This window comes from Gekko japonicus, unplaced genomic scaffold (genome assembly GCF_001447785.1).
Source record: "Gekko japonicus isolate JY-2015 unplaced genomic scaffold, Gekko_japonicus_V1.1 scaffold97, whole genome shotgun sequence".
NCBI lineage: Eukaryota > Metazoa > Chordata > Lepidosauria > Squamata > Gekkonidae > Gekko > Gekko japonicus.
Genome location: NW_015170278.1, coordinates 566,699 through 591,052, shown reverse-complemented (window position 1 = coordinate 591,052; position 24,354 = coordinate 566,699). Strand labels below are relative to the sequence as shown.

At 43.4% G+C, this 24,354-nt stretch overlaps 1 protein-coding gene across 1 annotated transcript in view; it reads left to right on the top strand.

Annotated features, from left to right (window-relative positions):
* IL15 (interleukin 15) overlaps positions 1–22,685 on the top strand; it is a 66,099-nt gene extending 43,414 nt beyond the window's left edge. Inside the window, exons 2-6 of the mRNA XM_015417739.1 lie at positions 6,654–6,765; positions 10,200–10,287; positions 12,817–12,855; positions 14,308–14,457; positions 22,406–22,685. Coding sequence (XP_015273225.1) covers positions 6,701–6,765; positions 10,200–10,287; positions 12,817–12,855; positions 14,308–14,457; positions 22,406–22,519 — 456 coding nt within the window. The 5' untranslated portion in view covers positions 6,654–6,700 and the 3' untranslated portion in view covers positions 22,520–22,685. The remainder of the gene's footprint in view (positions 1–6,653; positions 6,766–10,199; positions 10,288–12,816; positions 12,856–14,307; positions 14,458–22,405) is intronic.
* Positions 22,686–24,354: the final 1,669 nt, after the last annotated feature.

The following is a 24,354-nucleotide window of genomic DNA, read 5'->3' as shown; positions in this document are numbered from 1 at the left end:
CATGTCGCACAGCGACACTCTAGCATTTTAGCCAAAACTGTATGGTAGCCCTTCCATGTGACGTCATTGCATCAATGACTTCGCACACAGCTATGTTGCCCCACCCTCCCCACTCCCAGAAGGCTCCCTCCCACCCGCCACCCGCTGGCTGGGTAAGTAGACCTGGCAACCCTATCACTTGGCTTGTCATGTTATTGTTGTTCAGTCACACAGTCGACCCCATGGACCCCATCACTCCAGGCCCTCCTGTATTACATCATCCTCCAGAGTTTGCTCAATTTCATGTTTGTTGCATAGACTGGAGAAGGAAATGGCAACCCAGTCCAGTATCTTTGCCAAGAAAACCCCATGGACAGTAACAAAAGAAGAGATGATGAAGAAGAGAAGAGATTGGATTTATAACTCGCCCTTCACTCGGAGTCTCACAGTGTCTTACAAACTCCTTTCCCTTCCCCTCCCCACAATAGGTAACCTGTGAGGTAGGTGGGGCTGAGAGAGCTCTGACAGAAACTGCTCTTTCTCAAGAACAGCTGTGCCAGAACTCTGGCTTGCCCAAGGTCATCCAGCAGGTACAAGTAGAGGAGTGGGGAATCAAACCTGGTTCTCCCGTGCACTTAACCACTACACCAAACTGGCTCTCTGGCTTGTCATAGGAATGCTTTTATTCATTAATAGTAAAGGTAAAGGTTTCCCTTGTTTGAAAGCCAGTCAAATCCAACTCTAGGGGGCAGTGTTCACCTCCGTTTCCAAGCTGAAGAGCCAGGGCTGTCCAAAGACTTCTCCATGGTCATGTGGCCAGCATGACTAAACGCCGAGGTGCATGGAACGCTGTTACTTTCCCACCGAAGCAGTACCTATTTATCTACTTGCAATTTCTTGCTTTCAAACTGCTAGGTTGGCAGGAGCTTGGGGCAGAGATGGAGGCTCTCGAACTGCTGAACTACAGACCCAGTCTGCAGCTCAGTGTCTTAACCTCTGAGCTACCACATCATCATCATCATTATGATGATTATTATTATTGTAATAACAAGATAATATTATTAGATCTTAGTACATGCCTACCTTCTGGTTTTATTCTAACTTGTGATCCATGAAGTTTTGATTTCAAAATTACATATTTAAAGTCTCAGTATTGGAAGACTCTCCTTCAGGGGAAGTATTGCTTTCATTAGGTTCTCCATTCATTGTAGGATAATTCTCATTAATTCATACAGTATTTCACTCAAAATCACTCTTCCTTGGTAGAAATAAAAAGTGGAGAAGGTGAATAAAATAAAGATCTGAATCTTGAGCATCCTCTAGGTCAGTGATGGCGAACCTTTTAGAGACTGAGTGCCCAAACTGGAACACAAACCCCACTTATTTAACGCAAAGTGCCAACACGGCAATTTAACCTAAATACTGAGGTTTTAGTTTAGAAAAAACAACTCATACATTAACATCATTTGTCTTAAAAGAAAAACACAATAACAGAGCTTTCAATGATACAAACAACTTTTTATTGAAAGGTAAAAGTTTGCATTGGGCATGCTTTTAAACAATTAATGTGATTTTTGCTGTTGTATGCATGCTGATAATTTGTCTAGCCTTGGCGCATACTTTGTAAGTTTGAGAGCAACACATGCAGCACTCAGGTCATCTGTTAGTCTGTTTCTGGTGTCAGATTTGATATAATGCAAAGCTGAAAACAGCTGCTCACAAGCATAAAATGATCCAAACAAAGTAAGGAAAGCAATCCTTCTATCTTCTCAAGTGTTTCACACAGGTCATAGAATTTATTTTTCCAGATAGAGCTTTCTTAAAATTCCAATAGCTCCATTTCCACATTTCCTAAATCTAACCAGTGTAGGCAGGAAATATCAAGTCTAGAGCCTTAATGGAGGCCATTATTCAGCAGCAGCTTGTCCCACCAGGAAGAGGCCAGGAGGCGGGCTGGCGAAGGAGGTCCTGCCGAGGGAATGAACTATAAAAACGCGGAATGGATTTTCCATTAGAATCTCTAGACCCAAATTAGGGTTGCCAAGTGCTTTTTTTGCCACAGCGGGGGACTGCATAGAGTTTTCCCTCAGATGACCGTGGCCCATCTATCTATCTATCTATCTATCTATCTATCTATCTATCTATCTATCTATCTATCTATCTATCTATCTATCTATCTATCTATCTATCTACCGTGTTTCCCCGAAAATAAGACACTGTCTTATATTTATTTTTTCTCAAGAAGACACACTAGGGCTTATACCACAAATGCATAGAAATCCTGCTAGGGCTTATTTTTGGGGACGGTCTTATTTTCGGGGAAACAGGGTACACGCATTCCAAAAATATTTAAATGTAAAGTATTTCACTCTACAGTTTGCAAATCCAGTTGCACAGAACTTTCTCTACACCCACGGTCTCTCCTTCCACTCTGGGGAACTTCCAGGGACTTTCAATCTACCTTGGAGCCTGTCATTCCGTTCCTAGAATACTCCCAGGAGCTGTCATTCCACTTAGTGGTATCCCATTCCAGTTCCAGAACACTCCTGCCATATCTAGGGGCTGTCATTTGACTCTGGGGCTTGTCACTGCAGTCCCAGAATATCCCCGCTACTTGCAGGGACTATCATTCCACTTAGTGATCTCCCATTCCAGTTCCAGAACACTCCTATCACTCCCTAGGGCAGTCATTCCAGTCCAAGACCATTCCTGAAACTTCCAGGGGTTGTCATTCCACTCTGGGGCCTGTCATTCTAGTCACAGAACACTGCTGCTACACCCTGGGGCTGTCATTCCACTCCGTGGTCTCCCATACCATTCCCTGAACACTCCTGCTACCCCCAGGGGCTGTCATTCCCTTCCGTGGTCTCACATTTAAATATTTCTGGAATGTGTGTAGCTATCACCAGATCAGCTCAATCTCATCCCACTCTGGGGCCTCTCATCCCAGTTCCGGAACACTCCTGCTATACCCTGGGACTGTCATTCCACTCTGTGGTCTCTCACTCAAGTCCCAGAATAGTCCTGCTCCACCTGGGGCTGTCGTTCCACTCCATGGTCTCTCATTCCAGTCCCTGAACACTCCTGGTACACCCTGGGGTTGACATTCCACTCTGGGACCTGTCATTCCAGTCCCAGAACACTCCTGCTCCACCCTGGGGCTGTCATTCCACTCCATGGTCTCTCATCCCATTCCCAGAGTAGTCTATTTGGGCCCAGAGACCCTAATGGAAAATCCATTCTGCATTTTTATTGCAACTCTACTTGTACTGTAATGTATTTCAATGGAGTCCATGTAAGTCAATTGGCAACTTCAAGTGTTTCCCATTGTTTCCAATGGACAATCCTGTCCTTCCTTTTAGTACATCCCCAGCCAAGGGCAGACGGCAGCCCCCAGCAGGATGCCACCAGCCCCCCCCCGGCAAACAGAAAAGTCAGGAGAAAGAATAAGAACAGGCGCTTACCTGGTAGTTCCAGCAGCCAGGAACAAGCAGCAGAGCACAGGCAATAGCAAGCCCCCCTGACCCCCCTCCAAGCCCGAAGACCTCCTGCAACTCCCACAACGATATCCGTGTCTTCACCCACCCGCTCGCGCCCCCTAACCTTGAGTCCTGCATGCTGGAGGGAGGGGAGTGGTGGTGGGAAGGCAGCAGAGGTCAGGCTGCCCACCCCCCCTCCCAGGAACGAAGACGATGACGCTGGTGGAGGATGGGACAGAGGAGGAGAGGGACACTCGCTTGCAGGCTTGGAGGAGGCGAGGCGCTGGCCAGGCGGGGCTCAGGGCACAGAAAGGTGCACCCACTCGGGCAGGTGCTCCCTTTTGCAGGCTGGTGCTGGTGCTGGTGCTGCTCGTTGTGGTCAGCCGCCTTGGAGGAGAAGGGGAGTCACGGGGTGCAGCTGGCTTCTCTTCCTCTGCTGGCTCGATGTCTGCCTTGCATGGCCCCTGCCCTCCATTCAAACTGCCCAATCATGGGCCGCCCGGGCAGCTGGGGCAATGGAGCGCGTGCCCACAGAGAGGGCTCTGAGTGCCACCTCCGGCACGCGTGCCATAGGTTTGCCACCAGGGCTCTAGGTGATGCTGTTGGGAATGGACAGAGCAGGGGAATATGTTACACTGTGTTTTTTGTATAATATCCAAAGCTATTATTGTGCGAAGCTTGCAGAGTTCTCCAACCATTGAATCACATCATATAATCCTGCTGATGAAAACCAGTGTCTAAAATTATTGATCCCAGTTTAAACCCTTAAAGGACATCACCACGAGCTGTTAGATCACAAACTCTGCTTGATGTATAAACATCTAACCTAGATGAGGCTTGCTTGAGTATTATCACAAGCACATGTGCAAACACACACAAATATTGTGCTTGTACACATAGGCAATAATCTCTGCTATTTTTTAAATGTAACTAGTTGCTATTGTTAATAGTTCTGTGTGCTTAGCAATTAAAGGATAATTATGAATGAATTATATATAGTAGTTGCCTTAACACAGATGATCACTTTCTAATCATTCACTCACAGACTGTATGACTGGCATTCAAATTATGAAGCACACATTTTTGGCAGACACAATTGGAACAAATCAGAAGCAAATAAAATGATGCAAGGACCAATTGCCACATTGTTTATGAACCCTTTGGTTCATAAAAACTGAATCCCTATTCAGGCCTTCACAGAACTCATGTAGCCAATGCATTTTGGGGGAGGAAGATTGTAGTGTCTCCACACACTGATAGACTCAGTGGGTAAACTGCCTTTACATGTGATCTCCATATATGAGGATGGGAACCTTACAAATACACAAGACCGTTTACAGGTAACAGGAACCCTCCTGTCAACTTATGATGCTGAAATTATTCAACATCTGTTTACTTTATTGGGTAGTTAGGACATAGTTATGGCCAGAGGTCATTTCGGGGAGGAACGCGGGGGAACACAGTTCCCCCGGGTGAGGTGCAGGGGGGCGGGGCACATGACGAAGCCCCACCCCCTGCTTCCGGCCGCCCCGCTTCCAGCCCTCATTCAGCCAGGAGGAGGCAGGAGAAGAGGGAGGGTAAGTTGCTTCCTCCCCGCCTCTCCCCACCCCTGCCTGCCTGGGGCCAGGGAGGGCCTTGGCGGGGCTTCCTCGCACTCCCGCTGGCCTTGCAGGTCCACCTCCGGGCCCCTGATGTCAGGGGGTGTGGCATATGCTAATGAGTTATGCTAATGAGTTCCCCTAGCTCTTTTTCTACGAAATGACCCCTGGTTATGGCGATGTGTATGATATCCTTTATTAAAAGAAGGGCTGTGGTATCTTAGTCCTCATGGGAATCTTGGGACATGACAGTCTCAGTCTCTTCTTTTAAATGCCTTTAAATTCAAAAATAACCTAGAGCAGGGGTTCCCAATGTTGTGCCTGGTGTTAGTCAAGTGTTGTTGAGAAAGTGGTCAGGGCCAAGTGGGCCTTTTGCCCAGCAAAGCTTCTGATTAGACATTGGATATTTGATTGGCTGTGCAGGTTTTTTTAATGTTGCTTTGATAGCAGCTGCCTCCATAGCTCATCGATCTTCACTATGTGACTAAAGGTAAGTGGCAGCAGCTATTTTGTGTCTGACCATGCTGTGTCAGAATTGCAGAGGTGGCCACAGGCTCAACAAAGTTGGGGACCTATGACCTAGAGGTTGTGCACATTCACAAAAATGTGAATATTAACTGTATACCTGAAAGTAGGAAACTATTGAAGGGATCCAGCATACTGTATTTTGCTTTCCTTGGGCATGTAATGATTTTCAGAGTGATACACTATCAGGACTGTGCCTGGAAGGGAAAATCAACCACCAGGCACTCTGAAAATATTTAGTCACCACATTGTGACTATTATTATTATTATCATAGTACATACCTATGGATAGACACACACAAAAGATGGAGTGCTGGTTTGTTCTGCAGTGTCCTGTTTGCAAGCACACCACCAAGTTCTGCATGCAGACAGACAAATTCCATAACTGTGAAATCACAAAGATGGCTGCCTCTTAGCATTCCTATTTCATACAATATCTCCTTCTCACCCATGGTCATATATTCATGTACACAATGTGACGTCATGACGCCGGGCACGCTGGGGGCGGGGCCACAGCCATTTGAGGGGAAAACATAGAGTTTTCCCCTCAAATGGCTGTGTCTCCGCCCCCAGTTCGTCATGTCACTTCCGGCTGACGTGCACGTGGGGGTGGGGTTCCCCCGGGGCCCGATCCGCTAGCGGAGGGGAACGGACCTCTGGAGCGGGGGTTTCCCCGCCCCCTGGGGGGACTTGGCAAGCCTACATGTACATGATAGCATGGAAGAATTTATATGAGAACTAAGCATAAGGAGAACATTTTGGTTCCAATGACTTCCTTCTGCTAAGCTGGCTCTGATTACTTTCTTCTGCTAAGACTTTCTCCAATGGAGAAGGAGTTCATACAGTGTGGGAAACTCTCTGCTGAAGGAAGCTTTAACAGGAGGGAGTAATTAGATCCAGCCTCTGGATTGTTTATGGGATTATGACTTTTAAAATTCAGTTTTTACATTTCGGGTACATTTTCAGGACGTGAACCGTATTGCCTTAATGAATAAGAGATTTATGTACGAAAAAGTCCAGTATTGCACTATATAATCTATTTCAATAACTCTTTTTGGATTGTGTCTTTCAGAAAACATGCTGGAGAATGTTCACCTTCAGTAGCAAGTATATATAATTATGAACAGTTATTTCCTTTCTTCTTCTTTAAATAACAAGCCCACAGTTACCATCTTCATTCTTTGGTAATTATATTTTCTAATAGTAAAAACTGTCTTGTTATTTACTTGTGTGGTTCCAGAGAAATTTAAAGCATTTGTGTTCTAAGATAAATTACCATATCCATTTCAAAAAATCAAGTTTTACAAACATTGTGGGCTGCTCCCTATAATAAGTCTACAGTATTGTAGCATTTATATGAAATTCTCATGTGCACTATTGAATGGGGAGTAGGGAGCAAGAATACAGCCATACTGACATTTCCTGATTAAAAATAATGAGTTTTAGTGCAGGATTGCAGCAGTGCAATTCTAAACAGAATGACAGCCTTCTAATCCTATTGATTTCAATGGACTTAGAAAAATGTAACTGTGTTTAGGATTGCATGGCAGGAGTACTCATAAAATGACAGAAAATAGCTGTACAGATTGAGCCAGGGTAGCCTGTTCACCCCTTTGAAAACTATTTGACTAAATGAACACTCTTACACTAAAACAAATTTAGAGTCCAGTGGCACCTTTAAGACCAACACATTTTTATTCAAGGTATGAGCTTTCGTGTGCATGCACACTTTGTCAAATACGCTGGAATGGCAGGTAAGGTTCAGACTTATAGACACAGGCTGAACAGCAAATTAACATGTAACATGATGAAGATGTTTTAAGATATGTGAAGACAAAACTAAATAACAAGCTAAGGTTATATGGTCAACAGTTATAAAGCAATAAATATTTCAAAATAAGACTGAAACTCTCCATTCACTCCTCTCAGGCATGGAGGTCACTTAACAGCATTTTTTTCTTTTTTGAGGTGGGTGCAGTGTTACATCAGCCAAACATTCCAATATCCCTTGTATTACATTCAGTATTCTAATATACTGTTCTGAAAAAGAAATACACTAAAATACAGAGGATGTATAGTCCCTCTGTATGAGAATATATATGTGAGGACTGAATGAGTTAACATATGTAATGAGATAAGAAACCAATATCCCTGTTGAGTCCTGGGGAGGTTTTTGTTCCAAGTGTTGTAATAACTTGTAATTCAGCAATTTCCCTTTCCATTCTGTTCCTGAAGTTCCTTTGTAATAAAACAGCTACTTTGAGGTCACCCATTGAATGTCCTGGAAGGCTGAAGTGTTCTCCTAAAGGTTTCTCAATCTTGTGATTCCTGATGTCAGATTTGTGTCCATTTATTCTCTGGTGTAGGGTTTGTCCTGTTTGTCCTATGTAGAGAACCGAAGGGCATTGCTGACATTTAATGGCATATCCAGTGTTAGAAGATGAGCAAGTGAATGAGACTCTGATGGTGTAGTTGATGTTGTTAGGTCCAGTGATTGTGTTGTCTGGGTGTATGTGGCAGCAAAGTTGGTCTCTGAGTTTATTGCAAGCTCTGGTCCCAGTGACCATGTTCAAATTAGATGTTGCATTATTGTGGGTGAGGAGTTGTTTGAGACAGTAGAAAAGTAGCAGTAGAAAAGAGCAAAAGTCCAGTAGCACCTTAAAGACTAACAAAATTTGTGGTAGAGTATGAGCTTTCATGAGCCTTATGAGGGGTATGCAAATAGTGATATGCCAATCCCCAGGTGGGGGTTGGAGATCCCTCAGTTTGGTGGGCTACTGCCAGCCGCTGGCCAGCTAGCTGGTGGGGAAGCCCTGCCCCTAAGCCCTGCCTCCAACAGCAGCAGCCACCCCTCTCCCTCCCCTCCTGCAAAATTTAAAGGGCCCTTCAGCTGATTAGTGGGAGCATGTGGGTCACTGACCAGCTGGAGGGCACTTTAAATCTTGCAGGACGGGAGGGAGAGGGCCGACCACACACCTGAACTCTTAGCCGCTTGGAGTTCAGCCCCCCCTCTTGCCCAAAGCATTTAAAGTTACCATTTGTATGCTTTGGGAAAGAAGGGGTGTGTACACACCTGAACTCCAAGCGGTGAATTCACCGCTTCGAGTTCAGACGCACGGGACTCCGGTCCCCAACATGATGACATCACTTTTGCGTGATATCATTGCATTGGGGACATCTCCGCCCCCTCCAGAAACACCCCCAAAATTTAGGAAGGACCTGGCAACCCTACCTGGAAATGGGATGTGACATGACCAACAGGCTGTACACCTACTCTTGGCACTGCCTAATCTAGGGTTGCTAACTCCAGCCTGGGAAATTCCTAGAGATTTCAGGGTAGACCCTCTGGAGGGGGGAATCTGTGGTATAGCTTTGAAGCTGCCATTTTCTCCAAGGGGAGTTAGTTAGTTAGGCCTCGATCACACACAGAAGTTGCCACGGGATACTCACAGATGCCAGCTGGGTTTTATGGACATGATCAAATAGGAACATCTGGCAGACGTCACGCACCCATTGCCAACCCATCGCATCTGGCTAAAGATCCGGCGTTAAAAGGTACCAGAGAAAGTCCACTATTTAATGCTTGCGATGGGCCGCAGATGGACATCCTTCGTCTGATCGCTCCAGTGAGCTCCCCTCGCTGCATTGAAGCACGCCAGAAATGCACGCTGATGAAACGAAACCTCGATTCCCCACCGTCACGCCTGATGGTGTTCTGGCGGGTCAGAGTGTACCGGCACAAAAATCCACCCCCCCCCATGTTATCTGGCCCATGTAACCGGGGCCTTAGTTTATTAATGCGGTCTTGAGACCAACATACAGAGGTAAGCATAAAACAGTCACAATATACAAAATACAAAAAATAGAAATCTGAATTTAAGAACTTTTAAAATGTGATTCCTGCAGTCTAAGAATTAATGCACATAACTCAGCAACTGAACGTGTAATTTCTGTATTCTTATCTGATAGGAGCCAGTGAAGCCTCTCCAAGGGGAGTGATCTTGGTAGTCTGGAAATCAGTCATAATTCCAGGAGAACTCCAGATCCCACCTGGAGGTTGGCAACTGTATCCTAATTCCTTTCAATATATAATGCTGAAATGCTTAAGAAGAATGACTGTAACATAAGCATACTTGGATGGGAGAAAATCCCACTGAACTCAATGGGATTTACTTCTGAGTACAGGTGCTATCCTAAAAACTCTTTTCTGAAAGCCCTATGGAATAAAGTAGGGCTTACTTTTCAGTAGATGTGCTTGGATTGCATAAATGTAAATTAGTTTGTTGTGTTAGCTATCCATAAAATGGTGGAAAGGAGAATGATGTGAGCTGCTTGGGTCCTCCCTGGGGACAAAGATGGGGTATAAATAAAGTAAATAAATAAATATGAACTAGTAGTGGTGAAAACAACACTGGAAAGGGACAAATGCAGACACATTAAAATATTACCAGTAAAGTACTATGAATGACACATTTGATATTTATAATATGGTTTCATAATGAGCCTTAAATGGCATGTGTACAGTGTGCTCAGCTCTGTATTGATTTTTGTGTTGCTACTTTTTAATTATTTGCATGAATGTATTCTGATATATTTTCATTGTTTTGTTTCAACGAAGCGCATATCTACTACAAGTACAGGCGAAACATGATGGTTATTTGAGTGCTGCGCTTGCGGACCTGAAAAGAATTAAAACCTGTTCTAAGGTAAGGTGACAAAATAGTAATGGTTAGGTAGGAAAATGTGAACAGAGTGTTCAAAACAGAATGAAAAAGTGGTAACAAGGAAGGGAAATAGAAATTCTTTATGCTAAGACCTCTATAATAAAAAAACAAAAAGAAAGATGAATCCAGTGCAAACATTTTTCTTTTTTTTATAATTATTTGAAATGTCAACAGTGATTGCTTTTAAAAACCTGCCATTGGTTAAGAGTAAGGATGGGCAAAAACCAAATTATGAACCAAAATTCATCACAAACTGGGCCCAGTTCGTGGTTTGTAAACCTTAGTTTGTGCCATCCTGCCTCACGAGCCTCCCACAAACCTCCCAGGTGGGTTTGTGTGGTTCATGTCAGCAGACTCATGAACCATGAACCGGGACGAACCTCCATTTCCCCAGTTTGTGTACATCCCTAGTTAAGAGCATATGGTGTGTTAAAAATTCTTTATATAGCAGCTATACCTTTGAACAGTAATGCTTGTAGTAAAACCTCAGATGGGTAGCCATATTGGTCTGAAGCAGTGAACAAAGTTTGAGTCCAGGTACACCTATAAGACCCACAAAGTTTTATTCAAAGTGTAAGCTTTCATGTGCAAAGCACACTTCTTTAGATAAATGGCTTCAGACGAACATGGCTACTCACCTGAATTTTTCTTCATGGAAGGGACTACATTAAGCCGCATGGAATGAAACTCTTATCAACCTAACAAACCATTTGTCTGAAGACGTGTGCTTTGCACATGAAAGCCAAACTTTCAATACAACTTTGGTCCCGGTCACACGAGCGGGATACTGCGCTGCTGAAGGGAGGCAAATTAGAGCCGGAGCAAAAAAACCCGTGGTACCACAATCTGATGCACCCCCATGGCTCCATGCTCCGGCCTTCAGCAGGCGATCAGACATAGTGCAGCAAAATGGACGTTGCGCATTTGTGCACATGCGTGGGACGGGGAACGGTACTGGCTGCGACGGGCTACCAGCGCTTTCCCGATCAGACGCCTGGAGTGGCCGTGCATCATCCGGAAGGTAGTGCTCTGTTGCCAGTACCTTTTCAATGCGTATTTTTGGGCCGAAGGGACGGATCGGGGACAGGTGCATGACGCTTCCCAGATGTTGCGGTATGATTGCCCATTTGATGCACCCTCAACCCATCCGTTTCGTGGGGCAAATCCTCCCGTTACAGGCTCTCTCTCTCTCTCTCTCTCTCTCTCTCTCTCTCTCTCTCTCTCTCTCTCTCTCTCTCCACTTCTGCATTGTTTTTTCCCTCCCTTCTTTTAGTTTTTGGATTAAAGAGAGAAAAGCCATGTTGAACAGTGATAAATTGTCTGCCAGTAGGGGGGGAAATCAGAAAACATTTAGGCTTCCCAGTTTTACTGGAATTTAACTTCGAATTTTCTAATTCCAAAGCAACAACCCCTGACATCACCGGAAGTGTGTCAGAAGGCCCGGCTACTTACCCTCCTGCTTCATCCTCATTCCCAAACGGAATGAGGATCGAAGCAGAGGGCGGGGTAAAGAAGGGGGCGGGGCTTCACCACATGACCGCCCCGCCCCCTAGAGGTTCTCTTCCGGAGCTCCGTACCTGAGAGCTCCCCCCCGACTAGAGCCCTGCTCATACACATAATTGCCATTAAGTGAAAAAATAGCAAACAATTCACTTTGAAATCCATATGCAAATCCCTTCCAAAATAAGTGATTTTTTATAATCTTCTTTTAGCATTAAATAATGCCACCAAAATAAAAATCAGGTGATAGCATGATTTCATTAAGCTGAATTTAAAAAGATGGGCAATCACTTGGAAATAAATATACCCTTTCCCAGTCATTATGGTCATGTGTACTGAGAGCCCAGCAATCGTGTGTAATGTGAGACCATGCATGGGACATGTGATCTCCCCAATATATGCGGTTGCCATTTTATCGAAAGGGGAAACCCAGAGTTCTGGTTCAGTATACTGAAACTGAAAGTCCGCATGTCGCCCATTTCAGACAAAATGGTGATCATGCGTATCAAGAGGATCCCATGTAGCACATGCTCATGGTATGTGTGGTAAAATGTAATGACTGAAAAGAGCTTATATTATAGCCAGAACTTTGGAGCCAAGTCTACATAAGAAAGACATTATCCCCCCTAGTAGTAGGATCATTAATCAGTTAATCAGAAAGTCATTTTTATGGATCTTTAAAATATTATTTTAATCCTTTAAAATTTTACTCCTACTGAAGTGAAAGAACATAATCACTTTGTCTGAATGCATAATTCAGTATTGAAAAGATCCAGTACACATTGCAGGACAGATACATTGAAAAACTGCTTGACTTTGGTCTCCAAATTTCATATTAATATCAGTAGCTACTATACCATACCTGTCAGATGTCAAAATGTGCTGTATGTACTTTTAAAGTGAATCCTAATTTGGCCCCTTAGAACAATGACCTAGCTGGGGGGGGGGAGAGAAGTATTATCACTTAGTTCTGGAACGGTTGCTTACATAGCCAATTCTTTTGCATTTTAGATTGATGCCTTTTTATATACTGCAGAAATGACTGATCGTGTAAGTTCTTTTCTTTTTTTCCTGTTTATAAAACTATATTGTGTTACACCTACAGCCTTTAGTTCAATCAGTCGTTTGAGCAAATATGAATATAAACTATAGATAGGCTTGGTGTGAATTCTTAAATATTAACAGATTAACTGTGATGTAAACTACAGGCCACTTTATTGAATGCAATACATTGCCTTTTACTTCTGTCTCTACAGTGCATTTAAGCATAACTAGTGTATGGTTCCCTCCCATCAATCAAACTGTTACACTGTAGGGCCTGCTCCGCCTTGAAAACTAGACCTTTCATATTCCTAGATCCCCATTTGGGCTGGAGCTATTTTAAGATTTCCTGTGACCAAAGCTCCCTCTAAATTGTGGAGTCTTGTGAGCAAAAATTCTACTTTACAAGCTGCTGGCATTAAAGCTGTGAGTGAGCGATTTGGCTACGGCATAAATGAGTTTGCTCTGGAGCCGTCCTTCCTGAGCTGAGACAAAAACGTGTGAGCCAGAGGCTAAAAAACTGTGAGCTAGCTCACCCTAACTCAGTTTAGAGGGAACACTGCCTGTGACCCCTTAACCAAGAAGACAAGGCTTAAAACCCTGTAGTTGAGAAATTGTGTCCTGTGGTATTTAATTTCTGATTTAATCTGTAATTAAAGTACCATGTGAGTCCTCTACAAAGGTGCCTAATGACTGGAGAATAGGAATGTTTTAGTTGTCTCAAAAATAAAACAGGAGGCATATTGTCCCAGTGTCTTGATATTTCATTCATCTTTGCATTTCAAATCTGAATCTAACACTACAAGTTTCTCTACAAGTTTCAGCATCCAATGTCATATGACCACATATATTACTCTTTGTTGAGTTCATAATTCCGTATATAGTCAATCTAGAGAGAATGAATGTGTGAATGTATCATAAAATTGTTGGGCACAATTTATTGAGAAACTAATAGGCTTCTTACATATCTATGCTATATTGGTACTTACCCTACTCAGAATCCTAAACCAATACGCCAATATTCCGTATGTCCTAATTTTAATCCAACACTGGGCCAGATTTGCCAGGCCCTGATGGAGTGAAGATTTATTTTTCACTATGAAGTCACACACTCTCAGCCTAACCTACCTCACAGGGGTGTTGTGAGAATAAAACGGAGAAGAGAATGATGCAAGCTGCTTTGCGGCACCTTTGGAGAGAAAGTTAAATAAATAAATAAATAAAATCAGTGCCCAGCGGCAAATTCTGAGAGTGTGTGGTCACCCTTTTCAGGTTCAGTGATAATAAAAGTTGTTACTGGCCACGGCTCAGTAGAGGGGGTGATGGTGCCTGGGTTCACATATCACATATGTACATCCAAAATCCTCTTCTGGCAAGATCACTAGCATGGGAAAGGAATGTAATGTTCAAGCTTAACCTTCCTGTTTTCATATGGTAAGGCTTCTGACATTTTTTTCCTAGAGTGAATGTAAAGCATCAGTGATGAACTGCTTTATCCTCGAAATGGAAGTAATTTGGTATGAATCTAAGTACATAAGGGATACGACATTCAGCAATACTGTACTTAATGTGCTGAAAACTGTCCGCGAACATTCGCTTGTCAAAAATCAGGTAAGTGACATATAGGGGAAAATACATGTTGCACTGTTTTCAGTTGTGTACACACCTCTTGAGGCCAAGAAACCTCAATTAATATCTTTCTCTATAAGATCTCTGTCTCTCCTTCTAAGAAACAATAACATTATTTGAAGGAGCAAATAAATACTTATTGGTCCTTGTGCCTCACAAGTTTGCAAAAGTGGAAGAGCTGCTTCAATGGAGTAAAGGAGTGCCTTTTTACTCATAGCACTCTCTCTCCTTAGAATTTAAGACTCCTTTCCCCGTTATGAATCACTTTTTCCTTCCTTTTTACTAAAAAACACTAGTATGAAAATTATATATACAATCCATAATTTGATCTTTTGGGTGACCCAGTCTAACAACATCACTCACAATTCGGTCCACAGCATGGATAGATTCTGGGCCCACTGCAGATTAAACTCTCCTAACAAAGCAATTATGGCCTTGGGGTATGTTTATTTTATCTAGAGACAGCTGTGGCTGTAATTGAATTTATGGGAAGCCAGAGGTCATTTAGTAGAAACAGAGGTGCAGGAGCTCATTAGCATAACTTATTAGCATAACTTATTTGCATATGCCACACCCCCTGACATCACCGGAATTGTGTCAGAAGGCAACACCCACTACTCAGGCTCCACTGGACTGTTTTGGATTGCTAGCTATTGGGGGGGATGTGCAGATCTGTCCTCAAAGAGGAGGGAGAGCTTGTACCTGAATAAAACTTGGTTTTAAAGGTGCCACTGGACTGTTTTGGACGGGGGGGACTGGGGAGGGGGCTCTGCAATTTACCTGGCTGCTTCTTGCTCTGACTCAGGGCTGCTGGGAGCAGGGGGTGGGGCTTGTTGCATGTGCCCGCCCCCTGGGTTCTTTACTGCTAGCGCTCCGCTCCTGTGCGCAGGGCTGGCCCAATGGGGTTTCTGCGCCCTAGGCCAGGCTGCCTTGTGGCACCCCCCTCAGATGCCAAACTCCTGGTGGGGCCTGGAGACCTCCCAGCTGGGTCCCAGCACCAGGGCCGGCTGACTGTGGGGGGGAGAGAAGGAGAGATGGTGGCGAAAGTGCTCCAAGTTGTTCAGGAGGGTTTCCCGGGGGGGTGGTGTCCCAGGGCGGGGGGGCTTTGCAGTGGGTAAGAAGAGTGCGCACACCTTCCATTCTCTAATGCCTTTGCTGATGATGCTCTGCTGCTGCTGCTGGTGGTCTCTTCTGCAGGTGGAGTGTCGCCCCATCCCCACCGGCTCCTTCTTGCAATAGTGGAAGCAGCACGGTGGGACTGAGGCAGTATGGGAGGGCGGTGGGGGGCAGCGGCGTGGCAGGAGGAAGGATAGCACGCACAGCCCTGCCAGAGCGGTGGGCGGGAAGCCCGGGGCAGGAACAAAAAGGCGCCTGGCTCGTGCGGCTGGTGGGAGGACCCACAGTGCCCGGGGGTGAGGTCAGGCAAGACTCCTACAGCAGGCTGGCTGGGGGCATGGAGTTTGTTTGCGGTCGGGTCGGCGGAGCTTGACTGGGGGGGTGGCGGCAGCGATTTCTGCCTGATGAGCGGGCGGGAGCGAAAACCCAGTCCTCAGCCCAGCGAATGCAAAGGGGGGGACCTTGGGGTGGAGGTGGTGGCAAGCATGCGCAACTCCACTTTTGAGCTGCCCTGCCGCTGGACCCTTCAGGAGGCGTCCCCGCCTACTCCCCACCCTGCAGGCCACCTGTGCGGCAGGGAGGGAGCGCTTCCTCCCTTCCCCTCCCAACTCCTGATGGAGCGGCGGAGGAGGAGGAGGCAGAGGCAAAGTGAGGTGGTGGTAAGGGGCACCCAGCGGGCACCCAGAAGACAATGCTGGGGTTGGGCGGGTGGCGGTGAAAGGGGCCTCCCGGCGCCCCTAGGGGAGCTGTGCTCTAGGCCAGGTACTAGTCAGCCTAGTGGGCGGGCCGGCCCTGCCTGTGCGCTCCTGCAGGAAATGACCCCTGGAAGCCACCAAAAAGGCAAAATGAAAAGTCAGCCTTCTCGGCTTCCGGTCGAGCTAAGATGGAGGGTTGACGCATCCCGAAACCGCTCGGGGTGAGCAACGGCTTCTTTTGATAGTTTGGGTTGTTTACAGCCCAACGTAGCACCTCTCCGCACTGGGGGGAGACAAGAATGCAGCAGAGCCCAAGCAGAAATCGAGATCGGAGTGATTACGTCCCGGAGGGGGCATAATTCACTCCTTGAACTCCTTCTACGAAGCGGGTGAAAAGCAGAGCATCTCTACAGAAGCCGATCGAGCTGGTGACCCAGCATAAATTCTCCGTCAGCCGATCTCTTGGGAAAGAAGGACTGTGAGTTGGTTAAAAGAAGCAATGCGTACCCTAGTTTAAACGTGCTAGATAACAAACCACAGCGCTTACCGTATCGTGGAGTAAAAACATCTAAGCTTAACGGTTAAGCGGACAGTGAAATAAATCCTGATGGTGTGATTCCGGAGGAAAAAAGTTGGGATTAAAGCCTTTAAAAACGCAAAAAAATAACATTGTTTTACATTCCTGTGGTGAGCAAAAGCGAAAGTGACGAAAGCTATCGCGAGCACTGTATGCCTGTTGTCACTTTGAAAAGCATCCGACAGGAAGAGGACCATCGAAACGTCGCATAGAGAGGCCCTGGCGGACTGCGGGAGAACCGGAAGAAGATTGGGCATACCAAAAGAGGCACCGGAAATACGAAGAACCTGATAGACGGAACGAAATCTACAGGAAGTTGCCTTCTCTATCCAAAAAAATCATAGAGAAGTTGCACCCGGCATTTTGAGGAGGACCCGAACTTTAAAGTGCTTTTTTGGCGTTAAAATAAAAGGAATAAAGGGCGGAAAAATGAAGATCTGTTTAAGCACATCTAGTTGCTAAATCTAACTGACTGAGCTGTGATCTTAAGCCTGTCAGATTAAACGTCAAGACGGAGAGGAAGAAGTGGAAAATTGATATTTTTTTGAGACCAAGAGCGGCTTCGGCTTCAAGCCCAAAGATGGCATCTAAAGAAAAGGAGAAGGAGAAGGAGAACAAGAAGGAGAAGGAGAAGGAAAAAAGAGAGAAAAAAGACTTGCAACTTGCAATAGAAGCGATGGAGAAGAGAATGACAGAGGCAATACAGGCTCTAGGAAAACAACTAGAGAAACAGATGGAAAAGCAAACACAGAGACATTTAGAGCAATTGGAAGAAGTCCAGGAGAAACATGTGACTGCAATCAAGGAGTTGGTGACAGCGGAGATAGCTTTGGTCAAGCAAGAGATGGATGAGCTCAAACAGGAAGTTCAAGGAGTGGCAACAAAATCAACTGAAATGGAAGACAAGATACAACTTTTGGACAAGACACAGGAGACAATGACTCAACAAATCAGACAATCTGAAGCAATGACCGAATATAGACGGATGCAAAACCATTTAAGATTCAGAGGAATAGAAGAGAAGTTGGATGAAGATATAAGAGAGGTCATGCGTAAATCGTTGACTGAATACTTGGAAGAAGATGATGGTGATATGGACCATGAATTTGATTTGATATTTAGAGTGAATTCGAGAATTGCAGAGAAGAGAAACTTGCCGAGAGACGTGATAGTACAATTCACAACCAGGAGAACAACAGAAGACATCTTCAAGAAACAGTTTACACACCCGTTTGAAATTGGAGGAATGAAAATCATGATACTAAGAGAACTTCCCAGAACAATTCTTCAGGACAGAAGAAAATATAAGACCTTAGCGGACAAATTGAAAAATATGAACATCAGATTTCGGTGGGAAATACCTCAAGGGCCTTCCTTCAACTACAAAGGTGGGAGACATGTCATCAAAACCATGGAAGATTTTTATAGGTTTAGAGGGGACAATTTAGAAGACTTTGGTGACTTATAAAATAAAATAAAAATACGCAATGGAGTACAAGCTTTTATCTTGGAATGTTAATGGACTAAACTCATCCAACAAAAGAAATAGAATTAAACATTGGATTCGAAAACAGAAATGTAACTTGATTTGTCTACAGGAAACCCATATTAAAAAGCAAGATGCTAAATATCTGATAAACAAAATGTTGGGAGAAGACTTTTACCCTCTGGCCAGCAATAAGAAAAAAGGAGTAGTTATTTACGCAAAGAAAAAGTTGCAACCAAAAGAAATTTTTACTGATTCTGAAGGAAGATTTGTAGCTGTGGAGGTTTTAATTCACCAAAAGAAAACTTTGATTGTTAACGTGTATGCCCCAAATGGAGCTAAGGAAATTTTTTTTAAAAGATTTACTAGAACAACTACTGCGGTTAAGTTATGAACACCTAATAATGGCTGGAGACTTCAATGGTACAGTAGAGAACAAAATGGACAGACAGTCAGTAAGGGGAGATGAAAAGAGTGGGAAACTACCAAACATCTTTTTTGAATTAGTAAAACAAGAAAAGCTTCAAGACGTTTGGAGAAAATGGAATCAAAGTGTTAAAGACTTTACCTTCTACTCAGATCGACATAGCTCTTTTTCCAGGATTGACATGATATGGACGACGGAAGAATTGGCATTAAATACACAAAAAATTGAAATTTTGCCAAGGTGTAATTCTGACCACAACCCGCTTTTGTGGAGTACAAAAGAAAAGAACAAAAACTTTTTATGGAGAATCAATGAAGACCTGTTGGACAGGAAAACTGTAGTGGAGTTGTTAAAAGAGGAGACAAAAGTCTTTTTCCAACAGAATTTAAATCAAGGCACATCAACGCAAGTGGTCTGGGATGCCTACAAAGCGGTGATGAGAGGAATCCTAATTTCACAGAATGTGAGACAGAAAAAGGAGAACTTTAAGAAGCAAACGGAAGTATTAAACAAAATATCACAAAAAGAGAGCGAACTTAAGAAGAAATCTGGAAAGAAGAAAATTGTAAAGGAACTTCAATTGTTGAGGGAACAACTAAATGTAAGAATCTCAAAATTTAACTGGGGAGGCAGAAAACCTAAAATTAAGATGAAAATTCTGTGTGATGCTAAAGAAAGAGGGGGGCTGCAATTACCAAATCTGCGATTGTATTATGAAGCAGTTTGTATAGCATGGTTAGAGAAATGGGTCAACTTGAAGGATCAAAAACTGCTACTTTAGAAGGGCATGACTGCAGATTTGGTTGGCATGCATATTTATGGTATGAAAAAGTAAGATGGATAACTTTTTTAGACATCACTTTGTGAGAAATGCCTTATTTACAACTTGGTTGAGATATAAAAGTGTTTTTTTTTGACGAGAGACCTTTACGGATAGTACCAGCAGAAGTATTATCGTCATACACAAGACAAAGTTGTCAAGAATGGTTGCCATACAAAGACTTAATAAAAAAGAGGGAACAGAATGGGTAATGAAAGAGCAGAATGAGATACACTACAAATATGTATGGTTGAGTTATTTACAGATTTATGATTTGTTTAAGGCAGATAAGAAAAAATATGGTTTTAGAGAGAAAAAAAATGAAATTGAAACTGTCTGGGAGGGAGGAGGGAAAAAGGTGATTTCTACCATATACATAATTTTGTTAAAATGGTATACAGAAGATGAAATGGTGAAAGAGCAAATGCTTAAATGGGCAGTTAATGTGAACTGTGGCGCAGGCAGTTAAACATCACCGAGCAGCCACTATGGCTGTTCGAGTACCACCGTGGTCGAGGTGAGCTCTCGACCTTCGCTCCAGCTCCCGCCTACCCAGCGGTCTCGAAAGCAACCTAATTGCAAGTAGGTAAATGGGTACCCACCCTTAGAGGGGTGGGGGGCACCCTGTGTGGCTGGCTGAAGACGGCGGCGATGGCGGCAATGGCGGTGACGATGACGGCGGCGGCAAACCTGGCGCGGACGGCAATGGTGGCGAAAAGACGACGGGGTGTGCGCAGATGCCGAGCACCAGCCCAGCGGAGCCGGAAAGGACATAGCCGGGCCGGAAGCAAGCGAAGCGGCGCGTCTAGGAGAAGAGCACACCACCACCAAGTCCAGAGTCCCGTCCGACCGAACCGAGCCGACCTGACCCGACGGACAACATCACGACAAGCCACCACAGAGGGGGTGCTGGTAGGCTGTCCCATCCCCTTACATACATTGTGGCCGTAGTTAGGGACAAATGGTGATTAGCACCAGAAAAACTTGTAAGCCGCTCAGAGACCCCAACTATGGGATTAGAGCGGGATATTAAATTGAAAGTATAAATAAATAAATAAATACTGAGATAACTATGGACTCATGGGAATATCTGTGGAAGAACTCGATTAAAATCTCAACCTGTACTAATGTAAAGGAGAACTGTTATAAAATGATGTACAGGTGGTATATGACGCCAAAGAAAATAGCTAATATGAATCAAAATTTTTCTAATAAGTGTTGGAAATGTAGAAAACATGAAGGTTCATTTTATCATATGTGGTGGTCTTGCGAAAAAGCTGTAGACTTTTGGACAAAGGTCCACAATGAAATGCAAGAGATACTGAAATGTTCCTTCAAGAAGGCACCAGAAATTCTGCTCTTAGGACTTAAAATAGAAGAACTGAATGTAAACAAAAGGACTATGTTTTGGTATATGATTACAACTGCGAGAATGCTATATGCACAATGTTGGAAACAGGAAAGAATTCCAGAAATAGAAGAATGGATACAGAAAATTCTGTTCATGGCAGAAATGGACAAAATCACAAAGAAACTGAATGGTAAAGAAGATCAAGAATTCTATGAAGAATGGAAAGACTTTAAAACTTATTTGGAGAAGAACTGGGATGTGAAACACAATTTACTATGTTTGGAACAATATTGAAACTAAATATTGTTATCTTAAGATGTACTGGAGGGATGAGAGGGGAAACATTGCGGGAAGCCACTAGGAGGGGGGGAAGAAAATGGGAATATAAGCATGGGTTTATAAATGAATTTGAATTTGAATTGATGACTTGTTATATTTCCATGAAAAAATAAAAAACCTTTTACAAAAAAGAAAAGAAAAGTCAGCCTTCTCCAATTTTCAGATTTTTTTGGCCTATTATAAACTTGCTTAATCTGCTCCGCACAAATTAAGAACTGCATTGGTTATACCTGTCAGAGTTCTGTATGCCTTCTGAGGACCATTCATCAGCTGCTTGGCTTCAGCTGTTTTAAGAAGGGCTCCCCCTCTTCTCCATGGCTGCTGTATACTCCTCCCCATAACACTTTCCCTCTAGCCTGTTGAAACCAGGTCTCTGCAGCTGTCAGGTTTAAGATTTCATACCTTTCTGTCAGCAATCCCAGTGGAAAAATTATTTACCCCATAGAATGTGCTGAACATTGACTGTTTATAGGCCTGTAAACAATTGAGTGTTTTAACCTATATCGTATTTAGTCACATGGTTTTAACAACGCTAGACAATACACTGAGAGTTTCCTACATTTAAAAAATGCTGCTTATCACCCCTGAAGAGAGCTGATTTGGACTGGGACCATGCCAAAGTAGAGGTGCTTTACTTTCTTCTGCTGTGTGGTTTTGGAAATAAAAACCTGTGGTACACATCCTCACACCATAATGAGTTCTAAAAGGAAAAGAAAGATGGCTGTTTTTTGCCATCTTTCATTTTTAGGGCCAGTTATAATGTGGGGATCTTGGTTTCAATCTGTGAAGCTGCATAAGGGAACAAAGTTTTAAATCCCTTAACCCCTCCCTGCTTCCATTACATTTTAAAAACACTGGTTATTGATGTCCCAATATCTCATTCGGTTTAACCCTTAATATATCATAAATTGCTTTCTTGAACAAAGACTCTGAAAACTATTGATAGAATTTTAAAAGGGGTTTTTTTTGCGCATATTTTAAAGTAATTATAGCAAAAGTCTCTGTTAATGGGAATGATTTGCTTGTTCCAAATGGCACATTGCATATACCTCCTTGTTCCCTCTGTACTTTTTTGTGTTACTTAAAAATGCTAATGTGCTTTATTTTTCATTTTTGCAGAGCAACAAAACATCCACATGCCAAAAATGTGAAACTTTTGGAGAGAAAAAATGTACAGAATTTTTAAAAAGGTTTGAATATTTTATAAAACAATTGTATACTGAACTGGAATAAAAAACGCAAAAATCATAAAACAATGTCAAGAAAGCATAAAATGAAATTCTAGTGCAGCAGGAAGTACCCCGAAATGAAGAAATACAATGGGGACAAATTAAAATCAGTATTGGTGAGCAACGAGTTTGTGCATTTAATCTTGTGCATTTAATCTTCAGGATTTTTTCCCCGAAACAACATTTACAAAGCAGGAGTAATTCTATTATGGTACAAAAAGAGTTAAATATTTGTCCGTGTGTGTGTGTGTGTGTGAGAGAGAGAGAGAGAGAGAGAGAGAGAGAATGGTCAGTTCAAGCAATTTATATAGTAAGAGGTGTAATCAAAGTAATTAATAACAATTGAGATACTGTTACTAATAACTGCAGAAAAAACTGTGGTTTTCTGTTCTTCATTTAGATTGACTCTTTGTGTTTCTCTAATTTATGTTAATTCTTTTGGAGTCCCTAATATACTATGTTCATTGATCAGGGCCACATTTCCAGTAGATTTTACATGATTACACCTAACATAAGGGAAAAGAGCTTGAATTATGAGGCAAGATTTTTCTGAAATATGATTTGATTCACTGAACACTTATTTCTTCGGATTAAAAGAACTGAGAGTTGAATTCAGATTTGTGAGATGGCAGATGGGGATGATTTATAGACAGTAAGCATTGTGTTTTATTACAAACACTAAAATGGCACTATCCAATTGAAATGGCTACCCAAAGAAGATCAGGTCTTGCTATTTATAAAGATTTTTGCTTTTCCTAACTATTGAAGGATGTTAGTGCAATATATGGTTTTTCTGTCATTGAAGAATATTAGTCTTCCATGAGTCCTCTTATCTGGTGGCACACAGGGCAACCATTCATGCAAGCTGTTAGATGTTTGGGTTAGCCTGCTTAAATAATGTTTGAATCTGCCCTTTGATTGTATTTCCTCTTTAGTCTTTACCTCAACATATATCATAGTGTCTTACCAGATTCACAGTAGATCTGCCTCTTGGTAGCCTTGGAACCAGTAGAAATTTGGTTGTAGTAAAGAACATACTACCTAAGTATTTTTCAAAATGAACTCTTGAGTTTCACTAGAATTAAGGACAAACAGAAACTACATGGCAGAATAATGTGTGCGATGTGCAATATATTTACTCACAATAGATTTATGTCCACTTCTTAGTTTGGTGGTAGTTCATCAATGATTATATTTTGCCTATGCCTCTAGTCTCAGATTATATCACAGAATATGCTTAACGTGCCATAAAACTAAATATGACACTGAGATGTTTCTATATCCTTTGGTCCAGTCTATCCCTTTTTCTGGTCAACCTGAAAGCATCATTGTTCTTCAGACTAACTCACATACACAGAGCCCAAAAGAGAAATAAATACCATGATAAGCTTTTCAAGATATCATCTATATATCTAATAGTGAAGTGGCCCCGTCTGTGCGGATATCTAAATCCACACTTCGGGGCCACCTGGGGGGAGGGAGAGGTTTGTGCACATGTGGGGCAGTCCCCACGTGTGCACAAAAATCCTAAATCCTGGGGGGGAAATGGGGGGATGTTTAAATCCCCCCGAAACTCACAGAGCATCCCCTGTGCATGCGCAGGGAATGCTCTGCGACTGCTGCCGCCGCTTGGGAGGGAAGCAGCGAGCGGCGAGCAGGGAGAGGGGCAGAGCAACGAGGGCCAATAGGCTTGCCGATCGGCCCTCGGTTCGGAGCTGGGGGGGTGGGGAGAGAGAGAGAGTCGCGAGGCCCGGCGGCTCCACGCCGCGCAGGCCTTGCCTCAGAGCTGGTGAGGGGGGGAATAGAGAGGTGGAGAGAGAGAGAGAGAGAGAGAGAGAG